The 26,229-nt window shown below is 41.4% G+C and overlaps 2 protein-coding genes across 2 annotated transcripts; both read left to right on the forward strand.

Annotated features, from left to right (window-relative positions):
* Nucleotides 1-1,310: 1,310 nt before the first annotated feature.
* On the forward strand, nucleotides 1,311-12,611 carry OTOP1 (otopetrin 1). Its single transcript, XM_052681665.1, has 6 exons — nucleotides 1,311-1,596; nucleotides 5,220-5,356; nucleotides 7,637-7,695; nucleotides 9,438-9,568; nucleotides 10,742-11,688; nucleotides 12,055-12,611. Exons 1-6 carry the CDS (start codon nucleotides 1,311-1,313, stop codon nucleotides 12,223-12,225), a joined length of 1,731 nt encoding a protein of 576 aa, XP_052537625.1. The 3' UTR covers nucleotides 12,226-12,611.
* A 10,546-nt stretch (nucleotides 12,612-23,157) lies between these two features.
* Nucleotides 23,158-25,160, forward strand: DRD5 (dopamine receptor D5). The gene has a single exon (XM_052681666.1). The coding sequence runs from the start codon at nucleotides 23,158-23,160 to the stop codon at nucleotides 24,622-24,624; it is 1,467 nt and encodes a 488-aa protein (XP_052537626.1). The 3' UTR covers nucleotides 24,625-25,160.
* Nucleotides 25,161-26,229: the final 1,069 nt, after the last annotated feature.

Here is a 26,229-nt window from a genome sequence, read left to right on the forward strand (position 1 = left end):
TTTTTCTGAGAATGCCAGGTAGAGAGAGAAGCTTACTGCACAGAAGTCTTGCAAGGTCTTTTGGTAACCATTCTGAGTATCAAATGCAATACTCATATCCTTGTATGCTCAAAAGCAAGTAGTGGTGAATCTGGTAAGAATGTTTGCTGTAATTAACAACCTGACAAAATCTTGTTGCTACTTCCAGTTCTGTCAACTCCTTGCTTTCCTTATTTTCCTTCTACCAAATCAAGAACTTAGGGCAAGACATCAGAAAGAGATATCTTAATAGCTTCCTGAAAACAATGATTAGGTTGTCAAAAGCCTTACTTGCACTAAAGCATGAATATATTTGCTGGCTTCAAACCATGCTCTCTCTAGATATATATTATTTTTTGTCCATTTCCATTGATTTCTTTTAAGAATGAGAATATGTGCCAGTGTCAAAGAGCTCTTCTTCACAGGTAAAACTAGATGCTTTAAAATCCTCTTAAAAGGAATGGAAATAAAATAACCCAGACAGTTACATGTAGAAGCTCTGTAAAATGAAAGCACCTATGTTCCTTTTCTTTAGATGTAACAACTGGGTAAGATACCAAGTAGAACATAGCAGTTCTACAAGCTTCAGAAAAGAACGAATGTAGTTCTGAGGTGATGGAAGGCTTATGTGTTCATCTGTTACCAGAAATGTCCTTTGTTACTTTCGTTCTTTAGCTTCAAAAGAGAAGCTTAAAACCTTAAGTTTTGCCAGTTGGAGTAAAATAAATGCCATCTTCTCATTCCTTCCAGTTGTTTAAGTAGTTGAGTTAGTGGTTTAATTTCATTCGAGACATAGGCTGCAGAGTGTAAAAAACAAAATAAAAACAAACACCATTGCTTTGGATGTTTGATATGCCACCACCAGGGTTAGGGTAAAGATGTGAGACCTGCCTGGCCAGAATAAGGACAAGTCTATCTTTGTATTTAGCCTCCAACCTATGGCTACGCGAACACCTAGCATTAGGAGAATTCGTGTTGAACACAAACAAAATACCACCTGAAATATTTCATGTTTTACGCTGGGATGAGTTCCTGTCAGCCCCCACAGGCAAGCAACTGGTGCTCCGGATCTGGAGGTTTGCGTGCATTCCTGTCTTCTGGCTATAGGTCACAGAACGTTTTCTCCTCTGGTCCTGCTGCCGTCCCCAGGGCACGGTGCCCGCCGCCCCTCAGCAGCCCCGCAGCGGCGGGAGGCACGGCGAGGGCCGGCGGTCCCGCTCCGCCCCCGGTGCCGCTGTGGGCCGGGCTTGGGGCTGCCCGGGGAAGCGGGGCCCGCAGCGAGCAACTGGGAGATGGAGAAAGCCGGCGGTTCGTCCTCCGCGGGAGGCAGCTACCCGCAGAAAAACGCCGAGATCCTCAGCAGCCAGTACGGCATCAACCTGTTCCTGGCCGGGCTGCTGCTCACCTTCGCCTGGGCTGTGCACGCCGTCGGTATCAGCAAGAGCCATCTGCTCTCCTACCTCATCACGCTGATGCTTGTCCAGCTGCTGTGGATGCTGTGGTACCTGTGCAGGAGCTGCACGCAAAGGAGGCTTATCCGAGACAAGGACACGCATGCTGGAGCCCGCTGGCTGAAGTGTAAGTATATGGCATGCAGGTGGCACCGGGCACGGGATGTGTGTGTGTGCCATCACCCACCTCCATACCGCACCGATCCCCTCTGCATCTCTATCAGGGAGCATCCTGGTGCTGGGGATTTGTGCACACACAACGAGTGCTAGTTAAATACAGGCATAAAGATCCCTAATGAGGGATCACGTGGGAAAACTGTCTCTAAACATTCCCACTTCCCAGTGTACTACTTACAGTGCTGAAAAGTGCAGAGCCATTTTTCCCCTTTCCCGCATGTACCAGGCTACTTTGACAATACATAAGAAATAAAATACAGATTTTGGAAGAGGCAGTTGTTACGTGCAACATTCCCACAGGATTTACCACCTTTTCCAGGCAATGAAATAGTCCTTATGGTAGCACCAGTCAGAAATATCCCCAAGGGTTCTCTCCACTCATGTATTCCAGATATTCCCATTTGTACGTGTCCAGTGATGCCTTAGAATAGTTTTATGGAATCACAGAATGGCTTAGGTTGGAAGGGACCTTAAAGATGAGAAGCTTCAATCCCCGTGCCATGAGCAGGGCTGCCAACAACAGGTCAGGCTGCCCTGGGGTACCGTCTGTAGGCTGGATCTTCAAGATCACCAAATTCAACCATCAAACCTTAGAATAACCTCGAATTAGAAGAGGGCAAGATACTTGTCCAAACCAGTGTATAGTTTAGTAGGTAAAATATATAAACATGTAAAAGTAATCAGAAGCTAGCACTACTTGTAAGAAAAATATGCAATTCCAGAAGGGTAATGGAGGGCTGTAATGGCTATTATTTTCAGTTCAGGTGCCTATTGTAAGGACACAAGTTATACCAAAGACTGGTGGGGCACACTGCAGTCCCACCGAATGCCATATTTCTGGTTCCCAGGAAAAGGAAGCCCAAATCAACATTACATACAGGAATAGACAAGCCCAGCTTTACTGACTGCTTTTCCAGTCTTGGTACTTCAAATAGTAGGTTGGAAAGTAAGTATGTTGAGTGCTATAAAACAGCCTAGGCATGAAGTATTTTCTTGCTCTAGCAAAGATACAGCAATCAATTATCACAGCATCAGCTAATGAAAAACTTAGATGAAAATCCCAAGAACATCTAAAATTTGATTAGTTTGAGAAGTAAGGCTGTGGTGTGAAAGTCTAGTTTAGCCTCAGTGGCTGTGTGTCTTTCATTTTTCTTTGCAACTGTTAGCAATTATTTTATAAGAATTAATCTGAGGAATTATTAGGGGATTTTTTAAAATTATTATTTTTTAATGTATAACAATATACAGCCATGGTCTGTAGACTCTCTTGAATGTATGGACTTATGTGCCAACTGTTTCTTTTGATTATTCACTGTTTTCCAAAATAATGTTCAGTTATCAGGCATTTTTTTCATTTATTACCTTTTGTGACTTAAATCCTACCAAAATTCATAATTGCAAGCTTTAATTTGATCCTATTTTGGATCAAGCTATACTTTTGTTACAAAGAAAAACTTTCTCCTCCTAAGTATGGAATAAATACTACTTAACATGGGTGAGAAGAGCAGAACCCCCTGCCCTTTCTTCTATTGGCACAGAATTCACAGCATTTCATTTGTCCTACAGGATATAAGGAGCTACAGACATTGAGAAATAAGATCCTGGAATGCACTACTTGGTTACCTTATCCATTTCTTTTAGTAGCACAGGGTTGCTCTTTGTAATATGTTCTTGGCTGTGGCGGCTTCCACGGTTTTTCTTGGATGTCTACGCTGCAATTCAATAAATTTGTCCTTAGGGAAAGTCCTACACTTTCCTATTCTTAAGAGTTTCTTGTAGTTACATCAAGCTCGTAAAACTCCTTTGTTCTGTACTAGTAAGAGAAAACTTAGCTGAGCTAAGGTGGCAGTTCCTCTGCCAAGATCCCTCTTGTTCTTCCCTGTATCAATGGGTTGGCTTAGAAATCTTTTATCTGGCAGAGAAGTCCAAAAATGAGGGGCATTGACACATTTTCATCAAGTCTTTCCACAGAAAGCTCTTGGCAATTCTTGACTAGCTTTATCAGCCGCTTTTGAAGAACATGTCCTTGCTTTCATCGCTGGAGAAAATGTCTGTGAATCAACTAGTACAACATGTAAACACAGGCTCAGTGTATTTTCATGATTCCCTTCAAACCGTGATCATCATTTTGGTGAAAGTGGTGGTAGGTGGCTATGGCAAATATGGGAAGAGAATAACTTAACAAAGACCTTTTGTAGCAGAGTCCTGGCACACAGTTAACAAAGTTAGAAGGAGAAATGGCCAATGACAAGAACTGCCTGCATAAAGGTTTCCTGAAGTCTTTTTGTGCCTAAATATGAACTTTGTGAACTAGAGCAGTTCCCTTCCAGCTTGCATGGTAGACCAGCCTCTTCTACTTACTGACAAAAGTTCCTGTGAGATCTTTGTCTTAAACGAAGTCCTGCTGTCCTGATCCAAATAATCCCGGGGAAACTGATGAAGCCTTGTATAGATGGACTTCTTCCCTTTTGTTGTTCCAAATTTTATTCCCCTAAGGACACTTTCCTGTAATGAAAAGCTCTGTAATCATTATTTTGAAGTTCAGCCTGCTGAGACAAAGAACTCGAATGGGAAATTGATTGGTTTCGCAAATGGCTTTATTTCTTTATGTTCTCCAGCAGCACATCTTCAGTTTAAAGCATAGGTGGCTGGTCACCTTGCCCAGCTCTTGGCAGACTTCAGCTTACATCTTTTTCTTACTTGCATTAAATTGTCCTTTAAAATCCAAACTCTATTTTTAGAGTGACACTTTCACAACTGTATCATCTTGATTTCCTGCTTTTTAATGGCTAATAGGAAGAATTAAGCCAACGCTTTGCAATACTGAAAATCCTATTCTTGATCTTTTAAAATACAGAAATTTCAATGAACATTAGAAAAATAATCAAATTTTCTTAGTACGGTGCTCAATAGAAATTATACAATATTTCTTAAACTTGCAAATATAAAAATAGCGGGACCATCTTCAAAATTTTTAATAATGTTATATATCAATAACTAGGATTAAGTTATAATACTGAAGTTTTCATCTTTGGCTCCTTTCTAAAAACCAACCCGCACAGCTTGTTGCAGTTTTGGTCTCTGACATGAAGTGCAGCCTCCAAACAACGGAGATGGCATATCAAGTGATTGTGTTACTGCCTGCTATAGAGTTCTTGGGTCTGGAAACTGTAACATTATTGTTCAGTTCCCCTGATTTGTATAGTTGGTTTTGTGACCACATAAAGCATTAATTTATGCACTGTATGGCTGCTCCAGAGCTACATTTTGAGAGGCTGATCTTGCAAGGACTTGAGAGCCATCTACAAGGTGCTGAGAGTCTTCAGGTCCATCGCTGGATGGACTAGTTGTGCATAGTGGTATGCTTTAGTGATGTGTTGGGCAGAGGCTTTCAGTAATCTTACCTATTACTCTGAGTGAGTCATCCTCATGAACACAGATCCACTTTTATTTCCCTAAACAAGAATATGTATAGCAATTTGCATTTATTTTCCTAAACAAGATTTTGGCATGAGGTAGAGATTATCTCTAGTCTATGTACAATGACATTTTCTAATATCTTTTCATTTGCAGGTGGAATTACATTATTTGCAGTGATTACTTTAATTCTGGACTCCTTTAAAATTGGATACTATATTGATTTTTCAAACTGTTTGTCGCCAACTGAAGGCATTTTTCCTGTTACACATGCAGCACACACCATATTACAGGTAAAAGTCACCAGTTGCAATTTTATATTATAGATGTACTTCTTGCTAAAAATATCTTTCTTTTTTTTTTTTTCCTTCTCATCTTCAGTGGATTTTACACTATCTAATTTCTAACTATTTAACAAGATAATTTTGAGGGCTAAGTTTTAATGCATGTACATAAATTTTATGTGCACATTCAGACTATGCATCCTGACATTTCAATAATTGCTCAGCTGGAAAACTCCTATGGGTTCAAAAAAGAAATTAAAAAAAACCTCCGTTGTAGTTGAAGTTATACGTTTTTCAGTTTGTTACGTATAAAGCTTTTCAGAATTTTGTGGCAGAAGAGAGGAGCTTGATGATAAGACAATTCACTTATTTCTGTATGCACAACTTGCCACACAAAAATCAACCTATCTGTTCTGATATCCCTGATAGGAAAGGATGCCTGATTCTTCAAGTGGAAAAAAAAACAACTTTTGTTTATGGGTAATAAAATACTTGCACATCTTTTGTGTAACAAGCAAACATAGATTTTGCTTCCAGAAGCATTTGGTTATGCTTCTCAGTAGCTGTGCAGTACCAAAGATGGTCAACAACTCCTGTAAAATACTCCATCCACTTGTTTACTTTCAGGCTTTGTCTCTGTGTTACATTGTGACGTTCCGTAGCAAATTTGTTATTGCAAGAATAAATATTGCCCTTTTCTTAATTACATGACATAGCAAAAAAGGAGCTGGCCAGTTTTCTTAATAGTTTTCCTTATTTTGAGTGCCTGGATCATGAATACTGCCTAGCTCTGTTGCAGCTTGTTATCCAGTCTGTGTGAAAGCACAAATAATGGACTGTTGATATCTGCAGGAGCCAGGTGTATTTCATGGTAAGGTGAAGATAGAGATTTTTATCCCCTTTCTTGTCAGGACACTCCAAAATTCGAATTCCTTTAGGCCTCTATGAGCAGATTTGTGGTGAAGAAAGAAAGGAAGAGCCACGAAAGAACGATAATCAGTTGCAGCCAGGTGATCTGATGCTCTTTTGAAGATAATTAAGTAACACACTGATGAGAGCAAGAACAAGAAAGAAAATAATGGTTTTTCTAGTGATTGTGGTTGCATGTAAGTGAGCCATCAAACCACCTACATTCTACATTTCTGTAGCAGAAAAGAAAAAACAAATCATTGAAATTTAAGCAGTAATCTCTATTTTTTTTTTGTCTGAGAGCAATATTCATATTTGATGGAAGTAGACATAATTTTACATTCCTATACTATTCACTCTCCATAGAATCACAGAATGGCTTGGATTGGAAGTGATCTCAAGGATTATCAAGCTCCAATGCCCTGCTGTAGACAGGGCCACCAATGTCTAACTGTTTCTTTGCTTTACTTTTGAGAAACAAACTTGAGAAGTTGAGCCTTTTTTTCTTTTTTTCCTACTGATTTGCATGCAGCATTCTTTATTGCATCCAGTAACCCCTACTTGATGGTGATTCCAGCTACTGTGAACTAGAGTGTGGAATAGATGTAGCTGAACAAAGAGAACAATAATTTTGTTTAATTTAATATTACGTCACTCATGTTGCCAATTTTATCATTTGCTTAGCTTAAAATAATGAAATCTTGAATGTTAGTATGAGCACTCAAAGAAAAGGTAAAGTGTGTAATTTACCACATACCTCTTACTGAAGAAAATTCTCATGTCCTTGAAATGCAGGCTGAAATTACACCAGAGAGGATTCCTAATTACTTGTCATTTGAAAGCCTAGGGATTCATTTTCTGCAGAACATGTGTTGGATGCTGTTGTATTTTACTATAATGAGACATCCTATTACTTGCCAGTAAATGAACAAATATATCCTGCAACTGTGCAAACAGTGAACTAGCACTGACCTACCTCTGATCTCCACCGTTCCAAGGCAGCCTTTGCATTAAGCTCTTTCACAGACAGAGCCCTTTGTTCCTTTGATGCAACATGTGCTCTGGGAGCAAAAACTAGATTGTGTTTAATTTCTTTACCTTAGTTATTTTTCTATCCCTATTTTTGTTCCACTGTCTTGATTTCAGTGTTTGAACTAAGCTTTTTTTTATTTTAGTTCTGAAGAATGTTTTCACATCTGCTGTTAGATTTTACCACGTATATCCTATGGCAGAGATAAGGCTAAGGTGATATGGAGCCACCATGGTATAAGTCATCAGTGGTTAAATCATCAAGGTTTCTGTTTTCAGGTATGCCTTCCTTTTTGAGTTTCGTACATATGCATTAGTATAATGACATTTCTCTTTATTTCATTCATTTAGGTATACTTTCTTTGGTGTCATGCAAAGGATATTATCCAGTCTTTCAAAACACTTGAAAGGTAAAGTAGATCTGATCCTCATCGAGAATGCAATAAATGCACGTCTGCACAGTGTTTTAACACCTATGGTTTTACTGTGTAAGGAACACTGAAAATTCACAAAGCTTCATTTTCCTCTTAGTTGTGTTATTGTAAATAAAAAGTAACACTGTTCACCCAAGTTAGAAGATAATAGTCTGAATTATTTTTTTCTTCTTTTAGGCATGCTTTAAAGCATGCAATAGACACAGAATAAGTATATGTTTATTACGAGAGAGGGAAAGAGTGTAATGTATGACATGTCCAGAATCATGTATGTTTGTTAGAGGAAGGAAGCATCAGATTTACATCTGAGAACTATGCACAACTCTGTTTTCTCTTGCTGAGATGGAATCTGCATCATCAACCTGCAGTCAGTGCAGTGTATCTGGGATATTTTATAATGACCTTTTAGGAACTCATCTTTTGGAGCTAGGTGCAGGCATGCAACTACTCTGACAAACACAGCCTCCCCAGCAGTATCCTGTGCACCCAGCTCAGTTCTGCATATTTTTGCCACCAGATCTTGATTCTCCTGCTGTAATTGGTGTGTCCTCTGAAACAAGTGAGTACATGCATTTGGTATGGAACTGAGGACTGGTCTTTGAGGCAGAAGAGCTAGCTCTGATGTATTTTGGTTCTGTGGAAGCGTAGATCAGTGAACATGAATTGTCTTGACACAAAAGTGAAATAAACAAACATAGGAACTTTTTAAATAATAATGTCAAGTTGTCAGTGAGCTGACCACTTGTAGGAAGTAAAAGAAATGTAGTCAGATACTTCAGCTCTGATGATAGCTCTCCTTTTCTCAGCTCCCTTGGTAAACATTTCAGCTTTATAGCAGAAAGCAGAGTGATCACAGAAGGCTTGCAGTGTCACATGGAGAAACCAGCTCTGTTTCTATGTAGAATTTCTGAAATACCTGATTGCAAGTCATTCACTGCAAACAGTTCAGTAATAAAGATTCTTAGTGAAGAAACATCATGAGTCTTGGGTGCAAGAGAATAAGGCTTGGCAGAACAGTGAATGAAAGGATTGTGCCCAGGAAACAGATACCATGGTCTTCTATAATAAAAAGGGAAATGCTGGGCAATTAAGAACAAGTATTATATGGATTTAACCAGAAGCTTCAGAATCATTAGCCCATTTCTTTCTCTGATGCCATTCTATTTCACCAAGCCATGACATGGCTTGTCCAAGACCAAGATTCTTAAAACCACTTGGAGACCTAGCCTCACTGTACCAGTAGTCTGAATGGGATAAAGCCCTCTGTTGTCTTCAAGCTATCTCCAGGAGACAAAAATGCATGGACTAGAAGTTAGACAAAGCAGTGGTATCTCTTAGAAGAAAGGCCAGCCACAGTGAGTATGAAGAAGCACCACAGAAATACAACTTGCAGAACAATTAACCCTGGTCAGAATGTTAATTCACTGTCATTAACATATCCAGTCCAAAGAATAAAAAACATCACAAAAGAGAGCATGAAAGCATCCCATCTGTGCTTTAATATATTAATCCATTTTGTTTCTGTGCTAATTTGAAGGTCTAACATAGATTGTGCTCCACTGTGGAACATGTTTAGAGAGATCATTTGATCATTTACTATTTTTTCTCCCTGCACTAAGTAGTGCAACATGTGGTACTATTAATCCATTTTACTTAACATACGTATAGATATAGATATATGTTGTGCAGATTCCTTCAATAATTACCTTGTTTTGTAGGTTTGGGGTTATCCATTCTGTGTTCACAAATTTGCTCTTGTGGACAAATGGAGTGTTAACAGAGTCAAAGCATCAACTGAATGAACATAAGGAAAGACTGATCACACTTGGCTTTGGGAATATAACAATAGGTAAGATGAAGTGTTGGTACATTTTGGAATTGCTGCTCCCACACAAAATGCTACATTTCTGCAGGACAGAGCTGGGTACCTGCTGTATGGGCAAGAAGTCAACTGATACACAGTCTTTTTATATAATAACTAAGATGTATTACCATGATCATGTATGCAACTCAGGCTGTGGTTTTCTGTCATTTTATCTACCCATTGGTTGAGGTCCAGAATAAAAACAATTGCCAGAAGATACAAGTAAATCTTAAAAAATAATTCTTTTGAGGAATAACATCACTGAGTAACCTTTTATTAGTAAATGAAAGAAGTAAATTGAATACAGCTATTGCAAAAACATAATTTACTATTTTCTAAACTATCACTAGAGAAACAAGAATGGATAATTTTGGATAATGGAAAATCCTTCCCAGGAGAGAGGTAACATGTGGTATGCAGACCCATGGAATTTGGCAGAATGATTCAGAGTGTTTTTAAATGAACACATTGTAAAAATGCTATCTTCTGGCACTGTGGAAATGTATGCTTTCTTAAATTACTTGATTGAGTTATAAATACACATTAAGTACATTTATTTTACACACATGTGCAATTTGTTCTTTGAGTTTACAATGCAGGTTATTGCACAGCAGAGAGAGAATGATTTCACAGGTTCCTCTCAGAAGGAGTAGATAGATTCATAGTTATTTTACCTTCAAACTATGCTGGGGTATCACAAGAAAGTATCTGTGGTTTATTTTATCTTTTTCCTAGACATAAACAAAAATTTAATGAAGTGCTGTGGTTATTAGAAGTGACACTAGTGTAAGTAACTGATACAAATGAGAGGAGCTTTCTTCTCATTAAATTTGTGCTGGCCATCTGACCCAAATGACTGAGGACTCAATCCCTTGGCATCTTTGATATTTGTGTAATAGAACAGTATTTCTACAAAGGCTCCTCTGCACTTTGCTGCAGCATTTGTTCATGGTGTGGTTATTGCTAAGCAGCTAGAGATCACGGTTTGGGGACCATGCTAATGACTTAAACAACCTGAGCCCATTTTAGATGGCTGAGTGGACAGCACGATGTGTTATCTCACTGAAATCTTACCCTTATGTTTTACTGTTTTATTTGTTCACTTCAAGCTACAATTCTGTATAGTTCACAGTTCTAATCTCTCTCCCTTTCCTTTAGTTTTAGATGACCATGCTCCTCAATGCAATTGTACAACAACAACTCTCTGTTCAATATTTTCTCAGGGAATATATTACCTGTACCCCTTTAATATAGAATACCACATTCTAGCATCCACAATGCTCTATGTCCTGTGGAAGAACATCGGCCGCAAAGTAGAACACCATCAGCAATACAAAACTCCATTCAAATTCCACGGCATAACCGTTGGGATGATTTTTGGACTAATTGTGTTAACTAGCACAATAGCAATTGTTGTGGTGTATTTAATCCAGATTGGACGTTCGAAAATCAAAAGCGAGTTAGCACTGACAATGTTTTACCTCCATGCAATCTTTGTGCTGGCTCTCATGTGCACAGCTGGAGTCATTGCCCTGCTGATCTACAGACTGGACGATAGGTCATTGGACAACTCCAAAAATCCCGCTCGAAAACTGGATGCAGAGCTGCTGGTAGGCACAGCTGCCGGGTCCTGGCTCCTATCCTGGGGCTCCATCCTAGCGATTATCTGTGCTCAGGCTCATCCCAAATACACTTGGTATAATCTGCCCTATTCCGTCCTGGTCATCATTGAGAAATACATTCAGAATCTCTTTATCATTGAATCCATACATCGTGAGCAGGAGAAGGTGAATGATGATGTTAAAACGCTTCGAATAGTGACAGTGTCTCAAGGGAGCACTTTGACACTTACACCCTCATACAAGGAGATTTACAATGGCCACGCTGCCCAGGATGTTGGGGAGTTGCCATGCCTGTTCCGTGGCAGCATCTGTGCCAGAGAATCTGTTGGGAGCAGCGGTGACAATGAAGGGACAAGTCAGGGAGGTGATTCGGGCATGCATTTTGCCTCTGAGTTCTCCCTCTGCAGCAGGAGCTCGGTGGCTGACAACAAGAGGAGAATTCTGAAGAACATTGCTGCATTTTTATTCCTCTGCAACCTTTCGGTAAGGCATTTTGAACGTAAATCACAAGCTACTACCCAAATCTTCCTAACCCGTCTAGCCTTATGTTAAAATTACAGGGCTCCATAGTCTGTAGCAAGTAAATTTTAATTCTTCTGGAAGAGTAAGTAGATATGCCTTTGGGGAACAGAGTTTATCTCAACATGGAATCTAACTTTTTTTAGTCATCATAAAGGAAGTGTAAAAAAACTATTAACAGTAAAAGCTGAAATCTCTGCCGTTGTGCCCCAGTAACAGGGAGGGCTCCGATATTTCCAGAACTAAACTGCAGGCTTATGGGAGCACAGTCATTATGGGCTGGTCCCTCATCATTTATAATTAATATAGCATTGCTTTCTTCCCTTGCAGCTTTGGATACCGCCAGCTTTTGGGTGCCGCCCAGAATACGACAATGGGCTGGAAGAAATCGTTTTTGGCTTTGAACCTTGGATAATTGTTGTGAACCTTGCGATGCCTTTTTCTATTTTCTATCGGATGCATTCAGCTGCCTCACTCTTTGAAGTCAACTGCAAAACATAGATCATACACGGTCCCTCAGTGAACAATTGATTGAATAATTAATTAAACAAATAACAGATGAAAGAGTGAATGAATGAGTGAGCGTAGCAACAGCTGCTCAATAGACAGAAGATTCAATAAATATTTCTAAGAGAAGGGACCATAGCTAATAGCATGTAATATTTTTTTTATTTTTTATCTTTGCATTTTGTTACATATGTAGTGTTATCATTTAGACTTTTCAAAATCATATTAGTGTTAACTGTACATAGTCAAGTTAATTTAATCTAGTTAATCCGTGTTTTGTCAAATTCAGCAATTTGTCCTGAGTTTGAACTGTTTGCATTGCTCTTTTTTCATTCATTGTGACCTGTGAAAGTTGTTTAAGAAAGGAAAAAACAACTGGTAGACTTCTGAGGGAAATTCCCAAGGATTGTCCCTGAGTCACGGATGCTCTGAAAACCCCACTTTTTAATTCCTAGACACATTTTTAATAGTAAAACAGGAAAATATTTTCTGCTTTGTTGGGTTATGGGAATTATATTAAACTTTCTGAATATTTGGAATATATATCTGGAAAATCAATATTTAACTATTATTTTTCCTGTCTATATGACATGAAAACCAAGTAACTAACATGTAGGTTAGATACCATGCTGTGTATAAGTTCTTCTGATAAAATATATTCCTATTAATGCATCTCTCTTGTCTTGTAATTACTCCGTGACATAACTGTGAAATAAAGTTTTTTCTTCTGTTCTTTATTCACGCATCCTTGAAACATTTTGAAAGAGAAAAATCTAATCTTGTAGCTTAAATTACATATGTTCTGTTGCCATAATGCTTTAAATTTCCTGTACAATTTCTCTTAGTAGCTGCTAATTTCTTTGTACTTCATTCTCCTGGGTGGAAGGTAACCGTATATACTCCTACAGGAGTCCGATAGAAGCTTTCAGCTGCTTTGTTCACATCACGGATCAGAACGGAAATTTTGGCTTTGTACCACTAGAGGGCAAACACAGACCATTACCTGATGTCTTCTAGCAGTATCTTGATATAGCAGTTAAATTTCGAATCTACTCTGTGGCAAATACAGCCATAACATACACAGGAGCTTTGTTACCTCCTTTACCTGATGCAAAACCCGTATCAAGTAAAGCAACCTGAAGTCTGAATTAGGTTCACCACCACTGAGGTTGAGCATGAGAACACTTGTGTTCCTGCAGAGCAATTTCAGCTCCTTAGATCCACCCCTGATCACATCATTGTAACCTCTGCCTCTTTCTGGTGCTGCTTGTTGTGCTCGTTTATCACATTGCTATTGGTTTCTGCCCTCATTCTCTCATAGCCTTTTCTATCTTTCCCCTGGAACAGAATAGCCTCATCTCACCTTCTTGCACACTCCTTTCATGAAGCTCTCTCCACTTGGTTCTCTCAGACCAGTTTCATTTCAAGCAGAATGAATAGGGCAAGCTGGAACATCAAATAAAGCTTTCTTCTTCCTTCCAAACCAATGCCTGGATCAACTTTCCAGCTACTTCTGGTATTGGAGAAAACTCATTTTGCTAGGTAGCCCCACAAATTCCATTTCAACCTTTGAACAATAACAAAGGTTGGTTAAAGAAAGATTCCTTTGGCTTCTGCTCTGTTGTGGGATGGGTCGCATGTCATTCTTCAGCCAAAAGTGGTGCTCTTTTACTGACTTCTAACACTTGTGTTCAACCAAAGCAGAACTCACTAATCCCTAGGGCCAGAAAAGAATCCGTATGCTGTATTGAGAATTTGGCACACATTTGGAATTTTCAAAAATAAATAACATTAGCATTTTTGTCTGTCATCACTTAGTCTTCTCTTTTTCTCAGCATCACTACTGAAATAATTTCATTTGCCCTCGGTATTAAATTGATTTTTAGTGCTAAAATTAAAGTTTATTTGGAGCAGCATTCTGGCTGCAAATGCTTTAACCATACTAATGAGCAAATTTGGTTCCAAGCTGCACTGATGAAACCCCACTGACTTAATTGATTCAGGGAACTGGAGAACAGATTTCAGTCTGACAGTCTGAGAGATTTTCACAAGAGGATTTGACCCAAAAATATCATTTTGCCCAAATAGAGAATATCTTACAGAACGAGACCTTAGTGTAAATTATTCTTGATGCAATGGTAAGTCATGAAGTTTCAAGTATGAACATTTTAGAAGTACAGCTTTTGAAGAAAGAAATTTTTAACCAGGAATGTTAATCAGATTGTTTAACTTGGTGTCACATCTACCTCTGATCAGTGTTCAACCTGGTCCGTTCCAAACAGCTGCTTTCAAACTTCTTTTTTTTTCTCTCTCTCTTCGGTGTATTTCCACAATAGCAGTATATCATAGCCTATATATTCTATAAGGAATAGCAGAAAGTTAGCCTATATAATCAATCACTCAAGCACTTAGCTGGAGGTTGGAGAGCAGGCTTACCCTGGTCTCACTGTTGCCATTGCTGCATTTCAGAGGTGCCTATGGGGAGAGTTTGTCAACTTTTGTGCTCTCCAGTGAATGCCATTAAGACCAATTTAATACTATCTAAAAAGAGACTTTTTAAAATAGAGAACATGGTCAAGTCCGATATTCCTTAGGTAAGTAAACTACTCTGAATTTTTGCTGCACAATATAAATCAGAAATTTCTTTATCATGACTGTCCTACTCCCTCAATTTCCCTCCCTCCCTTTCTTCCTACATCATCTTATTATGCTTAGGTAGCATTTGAGCTCATTTATTTATAAAAATAAAGGCTGGTAACATATTGAAGTACTCCTGCTATCCTCAAGCATTTGCCTGGAGAGTCAAATATCTGTGACCACAGACTTTTCTAAGTGGCTTTTAGAGTCACTGATACTTGATCTAAGATGGAAGAAGGTGGAAGCATCATGGTTGAGTTTTTCTAAATGAACTGAATTCCCTCTATCAGTATTTCACAATCCTTAAACTTTCCTCTTTTAATCACATTTAAAAAATTACAGTGATCAATTTGATCATTTTGCAAGTATTCCTGTGTTGCATGGCCTACTTGTGGTCTATATCAGTGCAGAGAAGGGGACAGTTCCAAAGAACAGCAGAGAGGGAAACTGAATAATTTAAGCACATGATTCTTTCCACTGACTGATGAATTAAAGGTGTTTATGAGGATGATAAGCTCATTGAATAAAAAAAAAAATAAACAACTGTGTCTTCCATTGAGCATCATGTAATAAATTCTCCCAGATTAAATCTACAGAGACCTTTCTAAGCTTGGGCACTTACTATGTCCTGACTATGTTCTGCCTTCTCCTGCAAAAGCTCTGAGCAGAGTGGGATTATGTCCAGCTGGCTTTGAATCGCTGACTCCTCACAAATGAAGCACAACTGAAAGGCAGAGGAGTGTGTTTACACAACATATATAAGTTTATATAAAAACTTTTGTAAAAAGTGGCTGGTCTGTGTTTATTTCCCAGTAAACCTTTGCTTGAACGTCACTGTAGTATCCTGCAATTAAAAGCCAGCTTGTGAAAAAAGCACATAGATCAACTGCTGCCAGGGAGTGTGTCAACATTTCAATCAAAGCCGAGTGAAGAAGAGCCCCTTCCACACAGCTAAGAGTAACAAGAATACCATAACTTCTTCATTTTAATGTATTATGCAATTAAATATTTTTCAGGGCTTTCATTCCTCCAAGCCTTTAATTTTCTTTTATTTGTTCATTCTGTTGGGAAACCTGTCCAGTACAAAAACAATCACGAATAAAAATTTCAGTATATCAGGAAAATATCATAGAATCATAGAGTCATTCAAGATTGGAAAAGACCACTAAGATCATCTCATCCAACTATGGACCCATCAGCACAATACCCACTAACCATGTCCCTCAGTGCTACTTCTATATGTTTCATGAACACCTCTGGGGGTGGTGATACCACCACCTCCCTGGGCAGCCCATTCCAGTGCCTGACCACTCTTTCTGAGATGGCAGTGCTTGCATCTGACATCAGGTTTGTGCTTGAGTATGTCACTGAGACTGAATCTGTGGTACGCAGTTACAAGTACAGGTAAACCAGATGCCAGCATGATCTGTATGCCACTAGGTGGGGATCAGACACTGAAATAAAGTACATTAGTGAGGCATCATTAACAGATTAAGTTACTCCAGGAGGGAAACCACCTCATAGACCTTTGTGTTATTCTGTCAAAGCAGAAATGGGTGTTAGACTTCCATGTGACTGCAATTCTCTTGACTATATTTTATTTTTAGGTAGAGATGCTGCTCTGCCTAATATAAACTGTCACTTTTCAGGACACAAATCTCTGTCAATTGTACTAAAATAAATTGCATTAGCTTGTTATTTTTAACTTGAAGGGTCATGGCAGCAAAAGTAAGTAGTTGCAAATTGTTCTGAAATTAAAATTCAGATCCTGATATGGTATTTACTTATTCTAGATAATTATTGCAATCAATACAGCTAATATGCAACAAACAATTCCCAAATTGGGAATTGGAAACTTGATCCACAGCCTTTTCTTTGATGAAGGCATGCAGACAATATCTCAATGGATTGCTCCTGTCCTTGTAATGCCCTGACATTTTGGAACCCACTGTTCCCTTTGGCCACTCTTTTTTCTCAGATCAATGCACATTTTATGCTTGATGAAGACAAGTCTACATACAGTTACCTGTGCTGAATGCCCAAGGCAAAGGTAGTCCTTTAGCATATCTTGCAAGTCAACATATATGAGATTTCTGACTGACCAACCCTGCCAAAATAACATAGAGAAAATCTCACTGGGTTCAGTCTCTGCTTTACTAACATGAGGTTGATAGGGATGAACTGTTGGCTTAACAGCTCAGATCTCACTGGCACCTTCAAACAGGAGGGCAAAGCCATTCCCAGAATGAATCCTCTGCTGACCAGTTGCCACAACTGATGTCAGCCTGGATCAGCTCCATACAGTGCTGTCTTCTTCATCTATTTTTTTCCTGCATTGACCTATGCCAAGGCTTCTTTTCGTTGCAAAGCTGCACACTATGCCAATCCACTGTGGCTATGAGTTGCAGAATTTGAGCTATCTCCCTTGAATTCTTGGACTGCATGTTTTTGACCCTTATATTCCTTCCTCTGATTTGAAGTGATGTCATCCAGATCACGGGTCATAATGGTGCTGTAGAGGTTCTTGAAAAAGTGACAGTTTCTGCTTTGCCTTTCCTTATGTGTTTTAGAGAAGGAGAAACCAACAGGATGGCAATTGTAGACATATTGTATGTTGAAATGCCTCTGTTCAGTATCCCAATGGCTATTCACAAGTTAGAATAAATAGCTTTGCTGTGTCATGTATGGATAGAAGAATAAATTTAGGTTTGTCTTTGTCAGTCCCCATACAACTCTGTCCTGTGCTGGCAGACTGATGTCTTAGACAGCAGTTGCACTGTGCTCTGTGGTAGCACATACACATATAAAGTAGTCCTTAGGCTCATTGCAGTAGGGTTGCTGATGTTGCTGATATTATGCTATTGAGATTAATTAGACAAGTTTATTGTAAAAGAGCATTTTATTTCAAGGCTTACTTGAGGAATAAATAAATAAATAAGCAGGACTAAGTAAAAGCAGTCATTTACAGCTATTATCCCAAAGTGACAAAAGTGCTCATTCATACCACTTATGTTTATAAATTTGAAACTGTAATTCTTCCCTGAAATAAATCCTGAACTACAAAGTTTAGTCCCGGTCCTACATGACCCCTAAGAAGTGCAGAGCCACTAATAAATCATCTCCAACTGTTGGCCCATCTATAAAGCCACCTCAGAGCACAGTTCTCTGCTGAGCATTTGCAGTGTTGTGAGAACACTGCTGTCCCTCATGCCACTGTGGGAGTCCCGTTCCCCTCTGAGCTCCATTCTGTCCCAGAGTTGCCTACCAGAAGGGAAGTTCCTCATCCATTCCTCATCCAGCCCCACGAGATACCACCTATGTTCCTTGGGAGGTCAAGACTCAGCTGCTGACCTTCCCTGCTCCCAGATTCTTTCTGGCTGGGATGATCCTCGTGTTTTCACATTAACAGCCCAGTCAGGGCTGCGCTAAGGTGCTGATACATTTTTGCTGACTTGTAAAAGAGGGATATGGAGATGTTCAAGACCTGTATGGATGCCTACCTGTGTGACCTATTGTAGGGTACCTGCTTTAGCGGGGGGGTTGGACTCACTATCTCTTGAGGTCCCTTCCAACCCCTGCAATGCTGTGACTCTGTGATAAAAGCACACAGAGTGACTGTTCTCTGAGTCCTTGTATTCTACCAGAATTTTTATGAACATAGCTCATTTGCACCACTGAAATTGCTATTACTATTCCATGCTACTCAAAAATGACTGGATTTTACTGCTCATTTTGTGCAAGACCATCTCAGAATTAATGGGCAGAGTACGATCCAGAGATGTTGATAGCAAACGTTCCAATAGAGGTAACTAACAAGAAAAATCTATAATTTACACATACCATTCAATATTCACAGATCCAGTTATTGATCCAAAAATATTGAAATGATTAGTATTAGATAATCAAAATAGCTTATATACCTTGATAATTTTCTGAGAACAGATGCTCACATAGGATGTGGGTATGCATGCAATGAGAGTACATATTTTATCATTACACAAATCAATATATCTTCTTTTTTCTTCATCTTTCTTCAAAACTTCTGATCTTTAGTAGTTCATCATATGATCTCTTGCTGTATTATCTGCACCTTCTGTAGCCCCTGAAAAATATCAATATGAGTTTTTACAATACTGTTATGGATATTAAAAAAAAATAATATTTTATGCGATAGAAATTACAGAAAGAACTAAGTTGACCAGGAAAACATATTAACAAAAGTTCTGTTTCCTTTGCCTTTCGTTGTGACTGACAATCGTTTTTCATCTTTTACCATGAGTTTAAGTAGTCAGGGCCAGTATGAACAACAGGAAAAGAACATCTGTGGAAATCTCTTTTGGTGACATCAATTACTTCATGACTTCAAGCAAGAACAACCAACAACTTGTGTGGGAACTATATCAGATCCCCCCCTCCCTCCCCCCAAAAAAAAAATCAACAGAAGTACTGGGAGGGCTGTTTATTCTCTCACCTGGCTAATTAACACTATCCATCACAATCTCAAGTCAACAAAAACACTGATGGGTTTTAAAGCCAGAAGGGATAACTGTAATCATCTGCAATTGCTTTCCTCCCTGCACAGCCTCCAGACCCTTGTCTGCTGCCAGGATGAGCTGCTGGGGAGTGGAGGCATCACCGTTAAGAAATGCACTCAGCCTTGAATTTCAGATCTCAAACCCGGCAAATCCATTACAATCTCAAATCAATCGTGTCAGCTACTAATTGTCCTCGCTGTTCAAACCATGCACCTTATCTATGCCCTGATTTCCCATCAATTCAGTTTCCAGCCACTGCAGTTTTAAAACCTTACCTGAAAGATGAAAAAAGGCCTATTACCAGGAAACATCCCTCACTCATCAGACATTTCCAGCTCTTTTGAACCCTTCTGGTGCTCTCTGCTCAGCTCAGGAAGTTTCCCAAACAATTTTTACAACTCATTTGCCTGGATATATATATACTGCAGAACAGAACCAAGTCTAAAGGATTTTTCTGTGCTGAACAAATTGATGACATCAGTCCTCTCTTCTTCCTTCCTTACTCAACATCTTCTCTTTCTATATATATATACACAGCTTTGTCCATTCCTCTGCAGCATTTCAGCTTCAGTGGATGAAACCAATGGAGCTTAAGCTAAACAGAGCTCCACTTGAGCATACCTCCAAAGCTAAGAGCAGCACAGCTGCCTCACCAATATGGCATCACACACAGTGACTTCAGGTTAGATGTCAGGAAAAATTTCTTCTCTGAAAGAGTGATTGGGCGCTGGCACAGGCTGCCACAGAGGTGGTGGAGGTGTTAAAGAACTGTGGTAATGTGGCACTGAGGGATGTGGTCAGTGGGTATGGTGGGGATGTGCTGATGGTTGGACTGGATAATCTTAGTGGTCTTTTCCAACCTTAATGATTCTATGATTCTGTGACTTCTAGACACCTTACCTGAGTTGGAATCTAATTGATCAGAGCTGCCTGGTGAGGAGTTTTTGTAGCCCAGCCCTTAGTAGTATGTCTATGTTTATAGCTTTGACCTTCCTTCTGGCCTTATTTATTTTTTATCTCTTTGCACTAAATATCTCTTAGGTGAGAGTGTGCTAATTTTGCTAATCACCTGCTTTTGAATGAATGCCTTTTTTCAGAACAGTGCATTTCTGTATTTTGAAGTGGAAGTAGACTGAGCTGCCAGGAAAGGAAGGAGTGGCAGTAAAACACACATCTCAAGAATCAGGAACTGCAAACTGTTTTTTCCCTCAGAAGCATTGCAATAGCAGTTAAATTCCATTACTTCCAATCCGCCAGCTGTGAGAGGATTCTAACAGGTGAATAAAATAAAAAGAGAGAAACGAGATGAAGCTCTGTAGGAAAAGCACAAAGCCATTACAGAGATGATATCAGGATGAAAAAAAATACCCCAAATCTCTCAGCAAGTGACAGCTGTGCTTTAATGGACACTCTTAAAATGATATTTATATGCAAACTGCCTACAGAAAGTAAAAAAAGGATGCTTGTATCCTATAAATGTTGAAAGATTTTATCACAGGCTTGAAAGATATTGATGAAATGGGTGAGATACTACAACATCTGTAACTGTCCCCATGGCCCTGGGCCCAGTTCTACTTCCAGTGATGCACTGCAAGCAGTGCAACTGCTGTTTTTTCTCCCCTTGTTTCCTCTGCTGAACCAACTGCCATGGCACACAGCGCGGCTTTGTCTGCCGCACTGAAGGTATTGTGAATGCCTGGTGCACTGCTGAGGCTTGGAATGAGTTCAGAGTGCACATAGTGCTGGGTCACCACTACAGACTGCACTTCCACGAGCCCATGCATCCAGTAAGTGAGCCAACTTTTTCCATAGGACCTCTGATGGCAACTTCATAGAATCATCATAGAATCATAGGATCATTAGAGTTGGAAGGGGCCATCAATGGCCATTTGGTCCAACTCTCTTACAATGAACAGGGACACCTACAGCTGAATCAGTCTGCTCAGAGCCTGACCTTGGTGTCTCACTCCAGCTCACAGTAGCTGGAGCTCAGGAGCATTTGCTAAAAAATAGATGAGAGAGGATCATATCTGAATTCTCAGCTACACAGGAATCAGAGACATCCAGATATTGCTATGCACATACACTTCAAAAATTCCTCTCGACTTTGCATAGCTCTCTGGAGGTCCTGCAGAAAGCAAAATACAACTCCATTCTTTAGATGCTGACCATTTAGAGCTCAGACCATCTTGTTCTGACGGGTCAGAGCACCTCGCCTGACACTCTGGAGGAGGGCAGCCAGCCTGCTGCTCATTGGTGCCGAGCCACCAAGCTCTGTGCTATCCTGTTATTATCAGGCTACTTTTGTTGTCATGCACAAAAGCTATGTGTGTGTGTGTTCAAATAGCTAACACATAGCTGACAACATAGTGACTGTATGCATGCATGCTATCACTATTATCCATAAATGTGTTTACATGTCTATGCACACCTCTGCACCACCAAAGCAATGCATGCATGCTAAACAAGCAAATCAGGTCACTAATTTTTGTTTTACAAAATGTCCACGTTTCAGGATCAGTGGCTTCAGGGCCATGTGCACAAATACCTGTGGGATTTGTTCCTTCCTACATCCATCTCAGGAGGCACCGCTTGGGTTGTGCAAGCAACACAGTGCCTCAGCATCCCTGCTTTAGTCACGCTCAGAGCTTAGTGACAAAAGCTATAGCCTCCCTCCAATATTAAATATAACTCGGCTTAAACGTGCAAAAGCAGTGCCAATTTCTTTAGCAAGAACTAAAGTGGAGCTCCAGTTTTTCTTTTAGAAAATTGCCCAAAAGGTTGCCGAGCTTCTGTTGTTTCAGCATTTAGAAACACTGTCGCTGCATCCTCGCTCTTGTCACTCTGGATCCAGGAGGTCTTTGAGGTTTCTGCCGGGTCCCACCCGCAGCGGAGGGGCAGCTGCTACTGCCTCGTGCATCCCGAACGGGATGCTCAGTCAGGGATGGTTCTGGTCCTATCGAAGGGTTAAAAAAAATAAAAGAAAATAAAGGTATTTTAAATAAAAGTCACTGCACTATGTTTGAAACACGGGTGTTATACCAGCTCACGGCGAGTCCAATCGTACCGTGTCTGCTTCTTTCCTGCTGGCTGCGTCGAGCCCTACGGAGACAAACGATGCATCCCACGGAAGAGCAGCGACGAGGACACTTGGGAGTCCTTTACCGGCTTCTTTCCCTGTGCCAAACCTCAGACGCCCGGAGAAACCCGCCCTGCCCCGCTCTCCACGGCTCCTTCCAGTCCCACTGTCCCCTGGACCGGGACACGTTTTCCCGTTCCCTTCGGTGGAACCGCGTACAGCGAAGCAACAACTGCACGGACGACCCGTACTCGATTTAGCGTTCGCTTTGCTACTCCATTCTCCGCCGGACCGGACGGGGCGTCCCCGGCGCCGAGCATGCTCAGAGGGCGGCGGGGGCCGGCACGGGGAGCGAGGAGCGAGGTGAGACAAGGGAGGAGAGAGGAGCGGGGACGGGGGAGCTCCGTCGAGCGCGGGGCGGGCGGAGCCGGCGTCGAAGCGGCCACGTCGAGCAGCGCCGAGTGGAACAGAGCTGAGCGGAGCGGCCGGGCAGGGGCACGCCGAGCGGTGAGCGCGGGCAGGGGGCTGCGGACCGCCGGGGCGGGGGGCAGCGAGCAGGGGTGGCGGCGGGGCGGGGGGGCAGCGGCCCCATGGGGCCGGGCGGCGGGGCGGCGCTGGCTGCTCGGCGCTCCCCGGCCGCCGCCGCCGCCCCGCCGCCGCCGGTAGCCGCAAGCCATGCTGCGGGCCGGCCGCAGCCCTCTGCCGCCCCCGGCGGGAACCCCCGGAGAGGCGAGGGGACAGGCGGGAGCCCCCGGAGCTGCGCAGGTGGCGGCGGGCAGCCTGCTCGCCTTGCTCATCCTCTGGACGCTCTTTGGGAACGTGCTGGTGTGCGCGGCTATCGTCCGCTACCGGCACCTGCGGAGCAAGGTCACCAACATCTTCATCGTGTCGCTGGCCGTCTCCGACCTGCTGGTGGCTCTGCTGGTCATGCCCTGGAAGGCGGTGGCTGAGGTGGCCGGCTACTGGCCCTTTGGGGCTTTCTGCAATGTCTGGGTGGCCTTCGATATCATGTGCTCCACGGCCTCCATCCTTAACCTGTGCGTGATTAGCGTGGACAGGTACTGGGCTATTTCCAGCCCTTTCCGGTACGAGAGGAAGATGACCCAGCGGCTGGCCCTAGTGATGATCGGAGTGGCCTGGGCACTGTCTGTGCTTATCTCCTTCATCCCAGTCCAGCTCAATTGGCACAGAGGTGGGGATGCTGCCACTGCTGCTGCCACTGGGTACATTGAGGATAGGTTCGGTACTGGCTTGGAGGCAGCGGGTGCTTTCACCACCTGGGCAGAGGACATGAGCACCACATGGGTGGCGCTGGCAGCAATGACGCCCTCCGACGGCACCTATGGGAGCAACAACACTATCCCTGGGTCATCGGAGAGCTGCGACTCCAGCCTCAACAGGACTTATGCTATTTCCTCCTCCCTGATCAGTTTTTACATCCCAGTGGCTATCATGATTGTCACCTACACGCGGATCTACCGCATTGCCCAGGTGCAGATCCGTCGCATCTCCTCACTGGAGCGGGCAGCTGAGCACGCGCAGAGCTGCCGTAGCAACCACGTTGACTGCCATCATCACACCACCCTTAAGTCCTCCATCAGGAAAGAAACCAAAGTGCTGAAGACTCTCTCCATCATCATGGGCGTCTTTGTCTGCTGCTGGCTGCCCTTCTTCATTCTGAACTGCATGGTGCCCTTCTGCGAGAGCCCGCCCAGCGACCCTCGGGCTGGGCTCCCCTGCGTCAGCGAGACCACCTTCAACATCTTCGTCTGGTTTGGATGGGCCAACTCCTCCCTCAACCCCATCATCTATGCCTTCAATGCTGACTTCAGGAAGGTCTTCTCCAACCTCCTGGGATGTGGCCAGTTTTGCTCGAGCACTCCAGTGGAGACCGTTAATATAAGCAATGAGCTCATCTCGTACAACCAGGACACCCTTTTCCATAAGGAGATAGTGACTGCGTATGTGAACATGATCCCAAATGTGGTTGATTGTGAGGAAAACCGGGAGGACCCTTTTGATAGGATGTCCCAGATCTCCCCCAACCCCGAGGTTGCCACTGACTCTGTCTGTGAGCTGGATTGTGAGGGGGAGATCTCACTAGGCAAAATCACACCTTTCACTCCAAATGGTTTACATTAAACTGCATCCTCTCCTGGTCCCTTCTGCTTAGATTATACACCAAAATATTAACACTAAATTGAAAAATCTGCTTGATTTATGCTGTGGTTTGATCAGTCACTTCATGCTAACTTCACTTCTCTGTATAGCACTCTGCAGGATGTTGTTACACTGTCGCTGATGGGACAAACTGACTGCAGCCATGGGGAGGTCTCATGGTACAAGTACAGTCAGTCCAGTTGTAGATGGACGTTGCATTGTCAGTGCTGAGTGTTGCTACTTTTGCAAACAGGGACTGATGTTGAGGCTGGTATAGACATCCAATAGCTTAACTTCTGGACTGCTCATTTGTTCAGGTCTTATGTTTCAGTTCTCTTTTTGTTTGTTTATTGTTTTTCTTTTAAGATAGAAATAGCAAGGTGATGATTTGGTTGATTATTTAAATGTGTGTTTCTGCCAGAACAGTTTACGTGAAAGCCATGTTCTCCAGGCGGAGTTGTTGCCTGTGGTATCCTTGCCATGTTCCCAGATGAATAAATAAATGTTTCATTGATCAAGGGGTTATTATCTTTCATTTATCACTCTGAAAGATTTACAACCAGTGTTCAAACCTTAACATTCTTATTTGAATGGTTACATGACTAACTGCTAAACCCTGTTACTGTAAAAGCAAAACGGTCTGTGCAAAAATACTATTTTTGAATGAAAGGAAGGATCATACGCACTGTTGACTTAAAGGAGCTTTTTTATATGGCTCTGCTTACAGCCAGTTAGGTGCTTTTTTTTTTTTGTGCTTTTTTTTTTCTTTCCAGTTTAACTGATGATGTCCCTATCAGTGATTTCCTTTCTGCAGCTAAGAATATCAAGCATGCACACTTACAAGCTGTTAAGCCTTTCCACTTAATTCTATATTTGAAATTGCCTTTATAGATACCATTAATGAGAAGAATTTGGTAATGGAATTAGCAGCTGGATGTGTCTAAAAACATTAATTATGCTTGAAAATAATGTTAGTAATTAGCAGCTCCCAGTGTAGACGTAGTACATTGGAGAACTCAATGAAACTGAGAGAAGAAAACATTTTTTTTAGTGATTTACTTTGTCGCTGGAAGTTAATTATGTTTTTCAAATGTGTGAAATGTCCTTGTAATACTTTGACTCTACAAAATGTTTTAGAACAGTCTAAACAAATTGTAAAAGAGTATTTTAAACTTGGTATCTGTTGAAACATTTTATCAGATGGAATGGACTACTTAGAAACGTTTGCACGCTTTTGGCTCAGAAGTCAGAAGCAATGTTATTTACAAGACAAATGATCAAAGGTAGTGAAAGCAAGTTATTCGTGCATAAGATTTGAATTAATTAGGAATCTCCATGCCATGAGCTGTACAGATGTACGTTGAGCAGTTTGTGCTGGTTCAGTAGCGTTCTCTATAGGGTCTATCCTGACTCCGCTCCGCCCCAGCCCACCTAATTGGGAGGTGAAGGTCCCTGTGCTATGAATGGTGGAATAGTAGGATTTACACCAGTCAGCATGCTTCAGGAGAAGAAGTGTAAGTAGCATTTGTGAATGTTATGCACTTAGGATTGAGTCTCTTCGGAAGCTAAGCCTCTAATAATGAGCAA

This window comes from Tympanuchus pallidicinctus, unplaced genomic scaffold (assembly GCF_026119805.1).
Source record: "Tympanuchus pallidicinctus isolate F22 unplaced genomic scaffold, pur_lepc_1.0 scaffold2, whole genome shotgun sequence".
NCBI classification, from domain to species: domain Eukaryota; kingdom Metazoa; phylum Chordata; class Aves; order Galliformes; family Phasianidae; genus Tympanuchus; species Tympanuchus pallidicinctus.

Coding starts and splice junctions, on each gene's coding strand:
- DRD5 (XM_052681666.1), top strand. CDS start 23,158: ATGCTGCGGGCCGGCCGCAGCCCTCTGCCGCCCCCGGCGGGAACCCCC.
- OTOP1 (XM_052681665.1), top strand. CDS start 1,311: ATGGAGAAAGCCGGCGGTTCGTCCTCCGCGGGAGGCAGCTACCCGCAG. Junction 5,357..7,636: donor CAGCACACACCATATTACAG/GTAAAAGTCACC, acceptor TCATTCATTTAG/GTATACTTTCTTTGGTGTCA. Junction 9,569..10,741: donor CTTTGGGAATATAACAATAG/GTAAGATGAAGT, acceptor CCTTTCCTTTAG/TTTTAGATGACCATGCTCCT.